The sequence below is a fragment of the Aythya fuligula genome, chromosome 7 (assembly GCF_009819795.1).
Source record: "Aythya fuligula isolate bAytFul2 chromosome 7, bAytFul2.pri, whole genome shotgun sequence".
NCBI classification, from domain to species: Eukaryota; Metazoa; Chordata; class Aves; order Anseriformes; family Anatidae; genus Aythya; species Aythya fuligula.
The window spans coordinates 3,024,707-3,040,969 of NC_045565.1; the positions used below are offsets into that span (position 1 = coordinate 3,024,707).

At 40.1% G+C, this 16,263-nt stretch overlaps 1 protein-coding gene across 1 annotated transcript in view; it reads right to left on the bottom strand.

Annotated features, from left to right (window-relative positions):
- JMJD1C (jumonji domain containing 1C) overlaps positions 1-16,263 on the bottom strand; it is a 153,602-nt gene that overhangs the window by 101,807 nt on the left and 35,532 nt on the right. Inside the window, exon 2 of the mRNA XM_032190740.1 lies at positions 2,122-2,286. Coding sequence (XP_032046631.1) covers positions 2,122-2,286 — 165 coding nt within the window. The remainder of the gene's footprint in view (positions 1-2,121; positions 2,287-16,263) is intronic.

Consider the following 16,263-nt stretch of genomic DNA (forward strand, 5'->3'; position numbering starts at 1 on the left):
ATTCATTAATAAGGCAAAGATGATGTAGAAAATACTACATAACATACACCTAAATATTACTTTGCTGCATATATACTGCATCCAAAATAAAGTATAAGATGACAAAATTGTCAAATGGATGAATGACTTCCCAGTATGGTTGCATGCATGAGAAAGGTTAAGATTTCTCATTCAGTAACTATTCCAGGACTCAACTTCCAGAAAACATGTATTGTCATATCCACACTGAGGACTTCACACGGAAGTGCTGTTGGCAATCAACATTTTTAGTACTTTTTCCATTACTTCTCCATTTTTTATGAGAGTTCTTCTGACTTAAAAAATAAAAATAAAAAATGCCCCTTTAAAGAAGTCACCCACTTCGCTACAACAGAGTGTTCAGATGGTCTGGAAGCAACAGAATTATGATGGCCATCTGGGCACCCTCCCAGATTTCAGGCCTCCCAGAGGCCTGGCATGCTCTTGACAGGGAGCAGAGCTCCAGGTCGTCTCTGTGGAAGGCATCTGCTCCAATATGAGTTAATATTCTGTATCTGCACTTTCCCTCAGACATGGGTTTTCTGGAACGGGGATGGATGACCAGAGGGTTTGACTCAGAAAACAATTGTTAGAACAATTGCAAGCAGGCCAGGCACAAATGCTGAGACCCTGTCTTCTTTAGCATCTGGAAACTGCGACCTAACAAGCTGCTTGAGCCCCACTTTGGACTACGTGATTTCAATCTCTTTTTGAAATGTAAAAACAAGAGGTGGATGTAAAGTAACAAAGTACATAGATAATAAATTCTAGCTTGCTAGCAGATTTTAAAATACTGATCTCAACCAAGGAGACATGGGTAGTTTCAAAGAGCAAGTGACACGACTCTAAAACTAAAAATTCTTGCTCATGGATTTAATAACATGAAACGGAGTATTTGCCTTTGCAAGCAAGTACATGAAAGAGCCTGTACATCCAAAACATTATCATTTCACACATTAACACAAACATAATAAATGAGTCAAGTAGGAATATTAAGAGAAAAAAGTCCCATCCTGAACCATTTATGCATCTCTGCTACCAGCAACCTTGCTTGAACAGCTTGCCCCATGACATTCAGAATGATGGTTCTAGCCACAGCTCCAGAGAAATACACATAGAGTTTAGAAAGTCCCCAGAGGCAAGAACACGAATGGAATACTTAAAGAAGCACAGAGACACAGCTAAGATCCAGAGAAAAGACATCTAAATCCATTACAACAACAAATTTATAAAAACCCAGGACTGGAGTTACAGATACTGAACTTCACGTCAAATACTGATAACACTTCTCCCATTCTCTTCACCATTTTGACAAACCTGGGGGAGCTTCCTTTTTAACCGACGATTTTAGTAATCTTTCCCAACCCTCTACAGTGGAAAAATACCAACAGGTTCCTGAAGTCTCATATCTACTGATCTTCTAAAGACTTTGACAGCACTACAATTTTTTTTGGAGCAAAAAAAAAGGAATACACAGTCATTCCTCAACAGATTATCTCATCAGATTCTTGATATTCATCAGGTCTACCTAAAGGCGTGTCAAAAACAAACAGAACCTCCTAGCAATTCTCTCAGCAGCTTTATATTTGGGCATTGATCCAGGGAGAGGAAGAGTCACAAGTATCACCTCATAAGCCAGGAAAACAATCGTCACAGTATTGATCTTTTTTTTCACTTTTCTCACCTTTCTGAACTTGGACCCAAATTCAGCTCCCACAAAAAACGTGGTTTTTGTTTAAGGGTTTATTTTGCACCTCAGTTTCAATCTTCCAGAGAACAGATCATACGTTGCCAGCTACTAAGTTAATATTTATAAAATGCTTTGACTACGCAAAGCGACAGTAATTCTACTATGTCACTCCGACTAGTTTTGCCATGCTCTAAGTTGATTCAAAAATGAGTGACTTAGCACATATCACACCCACCCTTTCAACCCAAGCATGATTTATTAATATCTTCTTATCCTTTTTTTCCTCTCTTCCCCCTCCATGCTCACCTCTTTCCACCACCACCATAACCAAAGTAAACTAGACAGTTTCCCAAGGAGGATAGCATTACAGAGATTAAAATCATTTAGTAAACAGGATTGCGCAAGTGTCTTACCAATGCAGGCCATTGAATTTGTTTGATCTTTGATCCCTGAGTCTGGCTTGGGTCCTTTCTTTTCGCCCAGACCAGCTGGTACTCCACCAAGAAGGTTGCAAAATCTTCATAAACTTTAACCCATTCTCGCTTTTCCCATTCAAGGTCATCAAATTCCACATATACCTGGAGGGATGTAAAAACAGCAAGATGTATGTTATCGTATGTACACAGCACGTGTGCATCCACATGCACTTTTGAAAGCATGTGTTGTAAAATGTAATGTAAGAGCTTAATATTATCCCTTTTACTGTTATGGTATTGAAGTAATACCATAATTAATTCAGTTCCTGCATAGAATTTTTTCTTAGCAGAGCATGTGTGCTGAAGAGAGAAAGGGTACGTTTGCCAAAACATTACTGTGAATATTGGGTGTCTTATACCAGGAAAGAAAAGCATACCACTAAATACTTACTAGAATAATTCAATGCATACAGCTATTTATATAAGTACGTTCAGAGAATACCTCCCGTTATCCATTCAAATATTTCTCATACTTAAAAGTAATTAATGCAAACTAATCAACCAGACAAAAAGCACAGTTTCAAAGAAAAAACCCGCCAGCTGGAACAGCACCAGAAAGGGCACCATAATCCTGCTGCTCCTGCAGCTCCGTGCAACTCCAACACGCAGTACCCAACTCCAAGCTCCACCAGCAGAAGCAGCTCAGTATCTTGACGTTTCTGTCCTGCTGGGATCCCACTCACAGAATCCTTCTGGGTTAAAACAAAACCCTCCTTTTGGGTTAAAACAAAAGGAAAAGAAACAAACAACAACAACAACAACAAAAACATACTTTTTGTTTCCAGCTAAATTAACACGGAGCCAATTTGCATCCGTTTGATCTTTTGTCACCCCTGCCCTATACATTATACACTTCTCCCCAACACGTACTTGGAGAACCACCTTGGCTGCATTTACTAAGCTGAACATGCCAAGCCTTTTGTCTCCTCTAGTAAAAGAAGAAGGGTACTTGCAGGCCAAAAGCTATCCAAAGGTTACCCGCACTAGAATGCAAACTTTTATAAATGCATTGCATTTCAAAATTAGAGAATTAGAAAAAACACACACATAATTTGGGAAACAGAATGCTTAAGAGACATCAGTGTATTTTACAATGCCAGGAAGAAGAGACATCCGGCACTGTAACAAACATCACTGTTAGTCAGAAAGGGAAGATGCTCTGCTACGCTCCTCAATTCTGTCTCTTAGTCACACCCAGGGCAAATTCTGAAATTGGAGTTTCTTCCTCTATCTCCTTCTGAGAACTTACATCACTGCCACCAAGAAAATCGTCTCTTTAACTTTGGTTAATTTTAGGCCTGCAACATACTTCCTTGTCTAGACTTTCTGTCTCACACTTCCAAAATGTGTGCTATGTAGTGCTCCTTCTCATCTCATCCTTCTCCCTTCTGCGTGCACAACTTCAGGTTATGCCAAGCCTCCTCGCACTCCTGCATCAGGATTCATCACCCCAGTCCTCCCCGCTCTCAGCCCTTCTTTTTTAACCCACACCACTTCCATCCTATTCCTACACGCTTCCCTCCTTTCTCTCTGAAGGCAGTGCTTGGATTACAATGACTACTTACTGCAGTTATTTGCTTCGTAGCAGCCCTCCATCACATCTCCACTTAAAATCTGCCCAACCATAAGGGAAAACAGAACTCGTTTCTTCTCGTCCCGCCAAGCTCCCCTCACTCCGGCTGTCCATGACCTGGGCGGTGGGAAGGCAGCCACTGTCCCCTGCTCCTCCAGCCCTCTGCCAAACGCCGACAGCTGGACACCCGTCATCCTGAAGGCTCTTGGTCACCGCTCTCAGACCTGTGGCCAACTGCTCTTTTCACCCTCATTTCATCTTACTTCTCTCCCCTTTGCCTCCTCGCCTGAACTCTGAGTCATGGCAGCACGCACGGGGCAGCCGCCTTGCATCAAGTGTTCTTCCTTCCGTCTTTCCCAAGCGCAGAGTTTCCCCTCTGGACTCCCTAGATCCTTGTCTGGTGTTTCTGCTGCTTGCCTGCTGCCACTGCTCCGACATCTCAACCACCCTGCTCAGCCACAGTCACCCCAAAACTTTGCATCACCTTGTCCATCAACACCCTACCCTTTGACCTTCTCCTTTGCCCATTTCACTCACTGCAACTCTCCTACAGATAGAAGAGTAGTAGGAAACTACTACTAGCCCTTGCAGTGACCTTTGTATCAGACCCACTGGGAGAGGTCATACAGAAAGTGATCCTCCTGCTTCAGCTTGTTCATTATTAAACCATCACCTGTTATTCCAGCAACAGAGTAGAAAGCAACAACAAAACCTCAGAAGTAAGAACTGTGAATTGACACCTCTCATTAGAGGGCACCATTCTCAAAACGGAACTAACAGAAGTTACAAAATGTATGATGAAGTTACAGAATTGTAATTTCACAACCGAAACAGGTTCAACAATAAACATACTCATGCTTTAAAGCATCAGCAGAAAACCATGGTATCTCAATCATCTCAGAAACACTATCTTGAGTTTGCAGCCGCTTCAAACCCTTCTAAAGGGAAACTCTTGCAATGGAGCAAACGACAATACTTAAAGACATCCTTCAGTGAGAATAGAGTCCAAATCATTCCCTATCATCATCTTCCTCTTGGCCCCTCTTGCCACAAATTGCACCCAACTATTCCAGGCTGGTCAAACCACTGCATTTTAGTACCTGGGAAGGCATTTTGCTTGGATAGCCTGTAACAGGAGGTTGAGCACAATGAGCACAAGACTTCACAAAGCAGTGAGTTTAAAAATAGGAGGCAAGGGGAATCGAGTCAGTAAATGTTTTTGAAAAACACAGATAAGCCTAAACTGGAGTTAGCAGTTTAGAAACCGCCACGCTAAAACATACTGCGTCTTCTGGACACTAGCCAGAGCTTGTGGATAACTGTGACACAATCTAGTGTTTGTGTGCAAGTTTTGCACCCCAAATAAACTGAAATCCGGTGCAACGGCAGTGGGAGTTATTGCTGAGCTATCTGCCGAGTCTCCTGGCACCGTATAATTAGATCTTCAAAGGAGCAGTTCCAAGAAAAGTGGAGAATGGAGCATGGCACGGAGCCAGTCTGCCATTGCCCAGGGCACCATATTCCTCCTCTAGCAAGGCACACACACAACCTTACTTGGGAATTGCTTCTGCCAGCTTTCACCACAGTCAGCTTTTGATGCCAAGACTATTAACTATATCTTCTGGCTTTTCAAAGTTCATTTCTGAAAGGCAGAAACAGCACAGACAAAACACGGAGCCCAACCCTTCACCCGTTCATTTTTATTTTTTTTTTTTTTCGCTAGCAAATAATGGGCTTAAAACAGGAAAATGCATGACCAATTTTTCTGAGGCAAGAGTAAAGTCTCTGAAGAGAACAGGCTTCCTCTTTCTCTGGACACTGATCTACCACACGGAGAAGAGCTCTATGAATTTATGAAAGGGAGTAAAGGGAATACAAAGGGGAGAGAAGGAAAAAAGCAATCCAGCAACCTGTGCCAACAAAGCAAAACGTGCAGCCAAACTAACACCCACTAAGGAGTGTGAAGGCTGGAAATATTTGATCTCTCTTGCTTCACTGATTAAACTCTGTACAGCAAAAAAAAGTCTCCAACATCTGCCTCCTTAAGCATAGATGTTGATTTTGAGATTTTTCAGCCAAATTTTGCTTCCTTGCCTTGTCAGCTATATAGAAGTTTGTTTTGCCAGAGTGGCTCAAGCTTTCTCACCACGTATGCACTGACTTGCACAAAAAGGAGAAATTCCCACTGGGACGATATTATATTTATAATTGGCATTAATGTGCTAATTTTGTAACTCACTATTTTCCAACAGGAAGCAGCATAAGCCTTTAGCATGTTTTTCCAAGTAAAGCAAGACAACAAATTAATTTCCAGCGGAGTCAGCCAAACAATTGCAACAAACTATTGCTGTTTCAAAGCCAGAACACAACAATCAGGGGGAAATTTTCAACATCCAGCGCCGTGATCCAGACTTTTCCAGTCGCTTCTGCTCCAAATAAATACGCCTGACCAAACAAATCCTGAAACCTTTTCAAGTGGCATGAAACCATCGCCGCCTTCCAGCGAGGTCCATGTGTGTCGCTGGGAAGCAGACCACGCGCCGTCCACTTTCTTGACACCACCTGAGTCAGCGGCTGCTGCTCGCACCTCCTGCACACAATAGCAGCCTGTACCGCTGCCCATGGGTGGCTTTGTTTGGAAGAGGCCACTGCTAATGACCCAAGGGCTGCCTGCAAGTTTACTCAGCCCTAGCAATGGCTCCAGGCAGTGCAGCTACAGAAATCGCTAAGAAAGTTGCATCATTTTAAGACAAAGCGTTCTCTATTGAGCAAATAGACTGCTGCATAACATTTATTTACCAAGGTTCTAAGCCGATGTGTCAAAGTGATTCATTTTAGTGGATTGGTATTTAAGAGAGCACAGGTTATGTTTTCCTCCCTAAGCAAGGACAGCCGCCCAAGTCACCGCGCTTCCCGTGCCGTGCTGAGGTCTGCCTGGTGAAAGGTGACACACACGTCCCTGCTTCTCACCAAAGGACTGTCACCAAAATATTTACGTCTAGCACAATTATTATTATTATTTTTTTTTTTTAATAGGGCAAATAAAACACTTACCCTCTTGTACCACACTGAATAGTCTTTCATCTACACAGATTTGACTACTGGCTTCAAGGTGAGTCCCAGGGCATATCCCACTGAGTTTTATTCTTAACATTTTCTAATTAAGAGAGACTATTACACTATGTACAACTACATTACATAAATGTAAGGGTTGAGAACTCAGAATTCAGGCGCTAAAAATTATCTGTGATAATCAAAAGTCTTCTAGGTCTATCTTTTAAGTTGTGTAACTAAATCCTAGCACGCAATTAAGCATCAAAAACTAGTTGCCAGATAGCCTGTTTCCCAACCCTGTGATGCATGGTGATGCAAAAAGAAAAACATAAACCTTCCATGTAATTTAGTAGAGGCTTGCCTGAAAACGTGTTAAGAATAAAATAGACATGTTTTCAGTAGTGATAAAATCTCAATATTTTTATTTATTTTTATTTTTTTTTGCCACATGCAGCCATTCGGGCTTGAAATGGGCAGCGATGGTTCCCGAGGTACCAACTCCACACAGCTCTGGCGTTTTGCTCAGCTCCCCTGGTCTTCCTTAGCGTTTTATGTAGTTGAAAATTAAAACCAAGTACACTATGCTCTGAGAAATTTCCCTGTCTACATATTGAAATGGATGCGATTGCCAAATATCTAACTGGTATAAACTAAAGCGACTCATAAGTACACAGGGAACAGAGCCAGTAAGAGTGTTTTTATAAAACTTAATCTTCCCATCCTGTTCCCAATATCCTTGCCTTCTCAGGTTTTTACAGATTGTTTCTTTGATGGAAATAGCATTACCCAGCAGCCAAGACTTTCTAAATATATCTTTAACTAATCAAATGCAATCAAAGCACAATTTACTATAAAGCAAAACAGCTTAACACAGTAAAATTATTGCTCTGTTATACAAGTGCTACCCATTTCCGCATGGAAAAGCGATGAAATTGCAACCAAAGACAGCAGAAGGGTTTTGGTTTAATGAAGAGCTTGTGATGTAGTTACATACTACCAAAATTTCCCCAATCTTTCTCACTAGCATTTCAATTTTCGTAGTCACTCTACACTAAAAAAAAACTTAGAAGTATCATCATACTCCTTTGCTTTATATTTGAAGTGCTATATATTTATATTTTACAAACCCCACAAGCAAAACAATACAGGGGGAAAAAAAAAAGTGTATTTGAAAACAGGTTGGCATCAGTCCACACAGCCTAACAACACCCTAAGCAAATGTTGGAATAGTAGCAATGGATTGGTCTTAAGCTACCACATTCTTCAGGATTAAAGGATGAGTTTTATTGCCTTTATTTATTCTTAAGAAGAGGCAGCATTTTCATTTTCACCACAAATCTGGAACAAATTTTTTAAGCACAAATATTTCACTTGTATTTGTATACCAGAAAGCATTTACTTTCAAGGAACAAAGCAATACTGAATGTACTGAGTATTTTTAGCAGGGGTGAGCAGACACCCACAGTGCCACAGTAAGCCTTTAGAAGATGTGAAAAAATTCTTGATAGAGTTGGCATACATCTATTAATCAGACTTCTGGAATTCTTCCCCCATTTAAGGAACATTATAGTTCATCTCAAAAATGTAAGACCTCTGCTTTAACCCAATTACGAGGAAAAAGCTGTAGAGTAAGACCCACTTTACAGCGAAGAATGTGGAAAGTTTTTTCGAAGATGGGACAAAATAGTTACAGTCCTATGCTATTACATCACTTAATGCATGTTATAGCATTAAGCCTTTGTTGTTTCAGAGCTCCCTGGAAATCTCCTTTTTAGCAAGGCGACGGTTCTGGGTCTGTGCAGCAGGAATGGAGCCCAGCACCCCACAATGAGAGGCTGCCCCCTGCCTTTTGCCACCTGCAAGAAGGAAGGAGAGTAGAGGGCATAAACACCCAGCCTGGGAGCATCTGCTTAAAGCTAAGATCTATGAAAAAAACTGGACATGCACACTTGCTGGAAGACATGTCAAATATATGCCATGCACAGGAGGAAACAGGAACAGATGTAGCTAAGAATACATGCTTCAATAAACACCAATTTTCAAGGTAGCTTCCTTATATCAAGCTTTAAAAATCAAACCCTGCAAATACAGAGAAGCATTTAAATAAAATCATTTATTTCAAGCAACTAGTAGTCTGAAGATATACTGTTGGGGAATAATAAGCATAGAAACGATCAGTATACACAGTTTATGGTTAATTTTGAAATCCTGATTTTCCGTTCCCTGAAATGCATGCCTGAACATTGACAATAAAGTAGCTTTTGCAGAAATGCAGATAAAAATGGTTGCAAAACTGAAGAAAAATACCAGTAGTATTGCAACAACCTGCTGCAGTCTGTAGCTGGGATTGCTAAGCAACCAGCACATCATGTAGAGTGTAAAGTAGGATTGCAGGGAAGATAAGAGTACAAAAAAAGCCTCCTACTTGGACGCCTCAATGCCATCTTTGAAAAATAACAAAAAACATTTAAGACATGGATGTGTCTTTCATGCATAAATTTAAAATATGTATTCCAAACAGAATGCGGAAGAGAGAAAATATGAACTACACTGAATTGAAAGAAAAAAATATTTATTAAATGCTGTTTAGAGTCCTCAATGCATTTCTCAGAAAGACTTTTCTCTCTAAGACAGTCCGCAGGAGTGCAAAATTTTATTTAAAAAGTTGTTTGAATCACTTATGTACTTAAAATATTTGACACATTTATTTCACAAACCTTTTCTCCAATTTCATATGGCAAAGTGAAGTGACGTGCAAACCAAAAATTAAATCATGACTGTACTGGGCTTACAAGCAAGCCTAAGCCAAGTAGTACTACTTTCAAAACGTTTTAGATGCCAAAACATACACTGAATTACTCATCTGAAATGAGAAATAAAAGTGACATTAAATTTTTAAGAATGCATTAACTATTAAATCATAGCAGCACCTAGTTAAAATATATCCATTACTCAAAAACTTCCTGGTCCTTCAGGTTCAAAAAAAGTCTTACAAATTCTTTGTCAACACACAATGTAGGGAAACTTTTCTATTATCTAAAAAACTGAATTTTTAAAAACAACTATTAGGAAACAAACACTATAGAAAGCCTGCATGCCCAGTTTAAAAACAATGTGAATTTTGTGTTTGAATCAGACAATTGCAAATTTGGATAAGGTAAGAACTGTTACACGTTTCTGTAATTACATGTATTATTTAGATGGCTAGTTAAAAGCATCATGTGCATAGAGGCCTATTTTGAAAGTCATACTACAGTTCAATTCAGTTCAGTCAGGTAATTACAAATTGAAATTTTGCAGCAATGACTTTTTAAATATGATACTGTTTTCAAGCTATATGCAGTATTTCACATTTGTAGATCTGACTGAGCCAACTGAGTGGGGTTTGAACCATTTAAGGCACTGGTAATTAATTACTCAGTATTAATGGCTTTCAGCCCATTGTGACAGTGCAGTAGCTGGCTAACGAGGGTATGGTTAAAGTTTGTGTAGCAAGCTGTCAGGGGACGCAGAGCTCTACAGGAGGCTGGACTGAAGTGCATGGTAAAAGCAACTGGTTACTCTCCATTTAGATTTCATCATTTGCCAGTGTACCTGAACCACAAAATCCAAGCTATGGCCAGCAGCATACCTATACATATTTATCAGCATCTATCCAGGCAGAGGTTCCATCAGTTAGGCACCATTGCATGTGAAGTGATGTCCTCCCAAAACCACCGAACACACACCGATTTCCAACACCAAATCTTTGTTTGAGGTTCAATCAAAACAGAGACTATAAAAGAAAAGCGAGGGCTTGGGTTGAATTTTGGTACCCGTGCCTTGAAATCCAGGCTAGAAAATGAAAAGAAAGAAGAACAAGTGCCTCAGCTTTCTGCGCGTCCACGCTGGTCTTAGAAGAGCAGGCCAAAGAAACCAGAAGTGGGCTCACAAGCAACTCCCCTTTTGCGAGGCACAGCCAGGAATACCAGAAGGACACCAGCAAAGCTTTAAAGCTTCATTCCAGTGAAAGACAGCACCAGAGACAGATGGTGAGCAGGTCCTGTTCGTACCAGCGACATGTTACCAGGGCCTGCTCCTGATCCCAGCAGGAACGGGATCAGACAGCGGGTTCACTGCACTTCTTCAGGCAGCTTACAGGAGTTATGAGTATGTGGAATATCACAAGAGTAGTCAAGAAACAAAGAGGAAAAAATCATCTCATACAGACAGTATATTATATTCTAGATAAATGATTGCCTACTACAAAATTGTGGTTCTTCTCCAGGCTGATGACAACGCAACGCTTGCTCCTATAACCAAGGCCAATAAGCTTAAGTAATAAGCAAACCAAATGATTCTCAAGTAGTTGTTGGTTTTTTGTTGCTGTTGTTGTTGTTGTTGTTGTTTTTTTAATAAAATTCTCCAGAAGTATCAAGTCAAGAATCCTTAAATGTAAAAGAAATATGGCTAAATGCTTATCTCCGTCACTGATTATCCATTAAGATGTTGGAATATATTTCCCATAAGTTTATTCCTTCATAAAAGAAATAGAAATATTTGAGTAGGGAAGCTAATGTACTATGTTAATTAATTTAAAGCCTAATTTTACATCAGAGAAGAAATTTTTACCCACTGTCTTGACAATAACTTACCATCTCCTTTCTTCTATTTATAACCCAAGTCTGCAATCTGTTTCTCCTAGTCCTGTCTAAATCAGGTCTAAGCCATCTAATAAAGACAACAAGTAGTTTCTAAATACTACCTAGCTAGGACCCTGTCATATTTTACTTCTTTTTTACTCTGGAAGTTTGAATCACAGCCCGCTTACAGTCTTCCCCTCCAGCCCCGTGCCCGCCCTCAGTGCCATCTCACATGCAGATCCTCTCTCCTCGTTTTGGGCAGACTCCTTGCTGCCATTCCAGCCTTTGGGTTTCCATCTCCTCTGTAACTCATCTTTCAAAACCGCATCTCTGTTTCTTTTACATTATTCATCTTTGTCTACCCCTCTGTAGTGGCGAGCCATCCCTCATTCAGCAGTAAACGCTGATATAATCTTCCTGATCTATCTAAAAGCTCCAAGACACCTGCCAACAAAGGACTGTAACCAAAACTTACAGACATCGACTTCTTTCCTATGGATTAACTTCAGCATTGGAAAAGAAAAAAAAACTATACTGAAAGGCTGAAGTTTTAAAGGACCAAGATTTTTCAGGTGAGTTTGTTTTTCCTTTATTTTTCTGTTTGAAATTGAATCCCAAGGCTAAACTTCACACAGAGAAGAACTAGGTCATTACAGTTCCTATTACACCAGTGCGTAAAGGTCCACAAACTGGGATCAAGGTTCATTCTAGCTCTGAACTGAGCTATCTGCAGTATTACCAAACTGGAGATGAAGACCAGGGGCACACGAGTAGATGACATCAGGAAACACCCTGCCAAAATTAAGCACTATTTTGGGATCAGAATGAGGAGCACCAGCACAGCTTCTCCTTTTTCCTACGGTGTTTTAATCTACCTCTTGAGCCTCCTTGCCATAACAGCCACTGCTCAGTTACAGGTATCTGGCATTTGATTAGCTATCTAACCAAAAAAATGTAACTCTATAAATAGCGTTTAAGCTATAAGGCAATGCAGCAGTACTATCAGTCAATTAGGCACCTTTAATCACTTTTTCCATCTCACTGTCCTATCGAGATGTTTTATATCAGAATGAGGACCCACTAGTAACACACACAGACTGCTTGGTCCAAGTAAGTTAATCAAAGTTAATCGAATACTTATCTTTTATCAACATATTCCAGAAGACTTGTAATGGATTTGCTTTAAACAACAAACTTCAGAGATTCATATTAGAATTTGGATTTTTGGCACTGATTTCATGCCACTGAGCAAGTCACAGTCTCTGCTTTAGTACCCATACTGTAAACAATCATTTCAACCCAGTTTTACCTGCTTTGACCACAAAAATTCTCTGGGAACTTACAGTCTATGTTTCTGTGACACCAAATGCAATGGAGAACTAAAGTCAGCGGGCTTCCAAGTGCTGCTGAGGTGTCCCAGTCCAAATCCCTTTGGATCACAGAAATACAAGGACTGGCTCCTCCGAACAGCTGGCCACTTCTCTGCTGCTGCTGCTGCTAAGGTCAGAGCGTAGGAAGGACTACTCCAACTAAATGGAGCTCTTAATGCATGTCAGCTGTAGCAGGGAAGGGGTGGAAAGTACTTAAGGTTACAAAAAACATTCATGAGACAGCCATGAAGACCCTCTCTCTCTCCCCACAGGATTGCCTGCTAGTGTTTTTCAGAAGATGCACTTTTGCACTCATCTTTTTTGGTTTTAATCCTACAAATTTTTCATGTGAACAAGGCGGTTCAACATTCAGAGCCTACCTAATCTTTAGTTAGTTATCAACCAGTCTCAGTACCAAAATTCTCTGAAGTGTTTATAATTTTTGCATTAATTGCATTAAAAAAATAAACTCAAAACATACCTTTTATTTTAGAATTATGAATTGTCCAAATCCAAATGTGTATTACAGCTCAAAAAAGGGAAGAAAACATAATATGGGTTTTCTGCTCTCCTAGTAAATTTTTTTGCAGATTTTTAAGGCAGAACAATAGCTCCATTGATAACATCAACAGTACAATAGATCTAACACATAACACCACCAAACTGTTAACACTTGAGCTCAGAAGTAAAGATGTAAGAACAAAACACTCACAATGAGTATACATCAAAAGCTGTTTAATGAATTCAACAAATAGCCTTAATTATTGCATTAGCTACCTCTGGCTAATTCACTCATGAAAACCTCAAATAGGCATTTCCCTATAACAACGGTAGGGAAAATGTTTTCAAGCAACTGGTGTTTTAAAGATTGCAATGTTAAATCAAAAGAAAGCTTGTTTATGCACAACGGTTTTATAGACTGTAACCGTAAGAGCCGTGCCTGTGTTTTAAAACAACAAAAAAATCCTCCCTGCAATTCAAAATGCATGCTAGAGAATAAAGCAGCATTAATTCAGAACTGTACATGATTTGCTCGCCATCTGTGCAAGTTTCTGGAAGAAAATAGCTTTTCTTTATGTCCAAGGCAGCTTCTAAACGCTAGAAATGATACACGATAGATTACCTACTGCACTGACTCTGATACTTAGGGAAGTTTCTTAAATCCATTAGAACTGAACAATTAAAATGTGAGGCCTGAAGTATGCATATCAGTACTGGTACTTTCCATCTTTCCCCTTTCTCCTCTGTTTCCCCAATAACACCTCGGCAGTTTAAAATCAAGATTTAGTTTTATGTATCCTTTGATTCAACCTTTGCTACATGCAGAAAATGCTGAACAACCTCCCCCAGATTTTTAGCACTCTGCATGTATCTGCAAGACCTTTTTTTTTTTTTTTTTCCTGGGATGCTTCCCTGTAATTCTGATAATCACTTCACTATTTAGGCTTAGATTTTAAACAGAATCTTTATGTTTCATCATTAGCAAGTTCTTCTTTGTGACAAATACCATACCTCAGCTCCTCCAAGTTTTCTGAATGATTAAATAATGTTCCCTCCAGGAAAAGGAGCACACTACACAGAGGTATTTTTGACTGCAGCAGTCTCCAGCTGCAGAATTGTTAGTGGTGCAAGATAACAGAAGTATTTAGTGATAACAATAAAGATGTGAATCTGTTTTCAAAACAGATCAGAGAAACACACCCATGGTTTCTACTTGGCTTTACCAAATACCTTCTGCTTCACTGTACCAACAACTTAAAACCTGAATGTTATTTCTAGCAATCAGTCTCACTTCCTTCAAACTGTACATACAATAGACCATGTGCTCCAGAAAACCTACTGTGAATGAAAGGAATTCATGAAATTTCACCTAAGCATCCAAGGCAAAAATATAGGACAGATGTCTTTCCTCTACTTACAACAAATATATTAATACTGTATTAAATTAAAAGAATGTGATAAATATTTTGAAGGTTATGTTCATGACTGGCTTTCCCATGGCTTTGGATACACTTGTTTCACTGCGACCTCTTGTATCATAACCTGTTAGAGGATTAAAAGCACAGCCAAGGCCCACAATCACTCAACTGTAACATGCTTGGGCTAGATAATAGCTCTCACTATCACAGACAGATGTGTACTCTAGTATTTTTATTCAGTGTATGTATGAAAAGCAACAGATGAAAAAAAAAGACGTTTTCTTTCTGTGCACTTCACTTCCCACAAAACCAGTAAGGCCACGATGCGTTACCCCCAGTCACTGGGCTGGAAAAAAGAGGGGAGGAGGGAACGCCACAGCTACAACCCGCTCCTAAATGCCCAAAGGCAGAGGTCACTGACGAAGCAGTCAGACAACAGAAACCAGTACGTAGCCCACTCAGGGAATCCCTCACAGGCGATACCATCGCTACCTCACGATCAGATCAGGAGATAAAGGTTGGACAAACAAGATTCAGAAGCAACATTAAACGCGCTGAACACAGGCAAGGAGAGGTTTTCTAGTTTTGCCCTTAAGAAGTGGCCAGAGCACAGCATAGAGCCAAAAACCCTTACTGTGGTTTGGTACATGAGATTATTAGATATCAAAACGAGCTGCCAAAGAACTTTGGCACAATTTCATGGGAATCAAAGAAACATACCCGGCGAGTCCCGTAACACTGCAAAAATGAAGTGTGCTTGAGCGCTGAGAGCAAAGGGCAGAGATTCCCAAGCTTTCTAACACGTGTGGCTTTTCTTACCATCACATCCCTTCCTTTCTACCTTGGATCAAAACAAACAAACGTATATTAACAGGACACACTTTGTCCAAAGGAGCCCACAATGGCAGAACTGGCTGCTTGGTTATGGTTACCACTAGCTTTCAGTACTGGCTGCCTTCCTAACATGCTTTCTGTATCCAAGATGTTAGGAAAAAAGAAATCTCCCCACCCCCAAAAAAGCACACAAAAAAGTATGCAAGTTGTCTAAAGCCAAGACGAGACCAATCCTTTTGCAATTACTTGATTTTAAAACTTAAACCCAGAAAACAGGCAAATTGCTCTTTTTTTTTTCCCCCCCTATTGAAGCTCTAATCCTTGAAATAATTTTTCTTCCCACATGCAACACACTGAAAAACAATTGTAAAGCTCTGAGGAAAGCCAGCACCTGCAGGAAAAGGGCTTAATCTGGCAACTGCTGGTGTTGTTGAGTTATTCGTCACATAAATCTCTTATTAAGTCCCACCTCTTTCCTGTAGCTCTAACTGTTGGAGTTTGAGAAAACAGACCTCGTTTCATGCTCAACTCCCACCACTAAGCAGCTGAATCTCCTACGTTACTTAGAATACTGTTCGTGAGAGCAGACTTCACATGGAGTCATGCAACATCCTGTTCCAAGCCAAATGCTCCAGATGGGATATGTTTCACTGCTGCCTCCCCCTCCCCAGCCCGTTTAAGCTTGTTCTTTTTTCTTTGAAAGCATT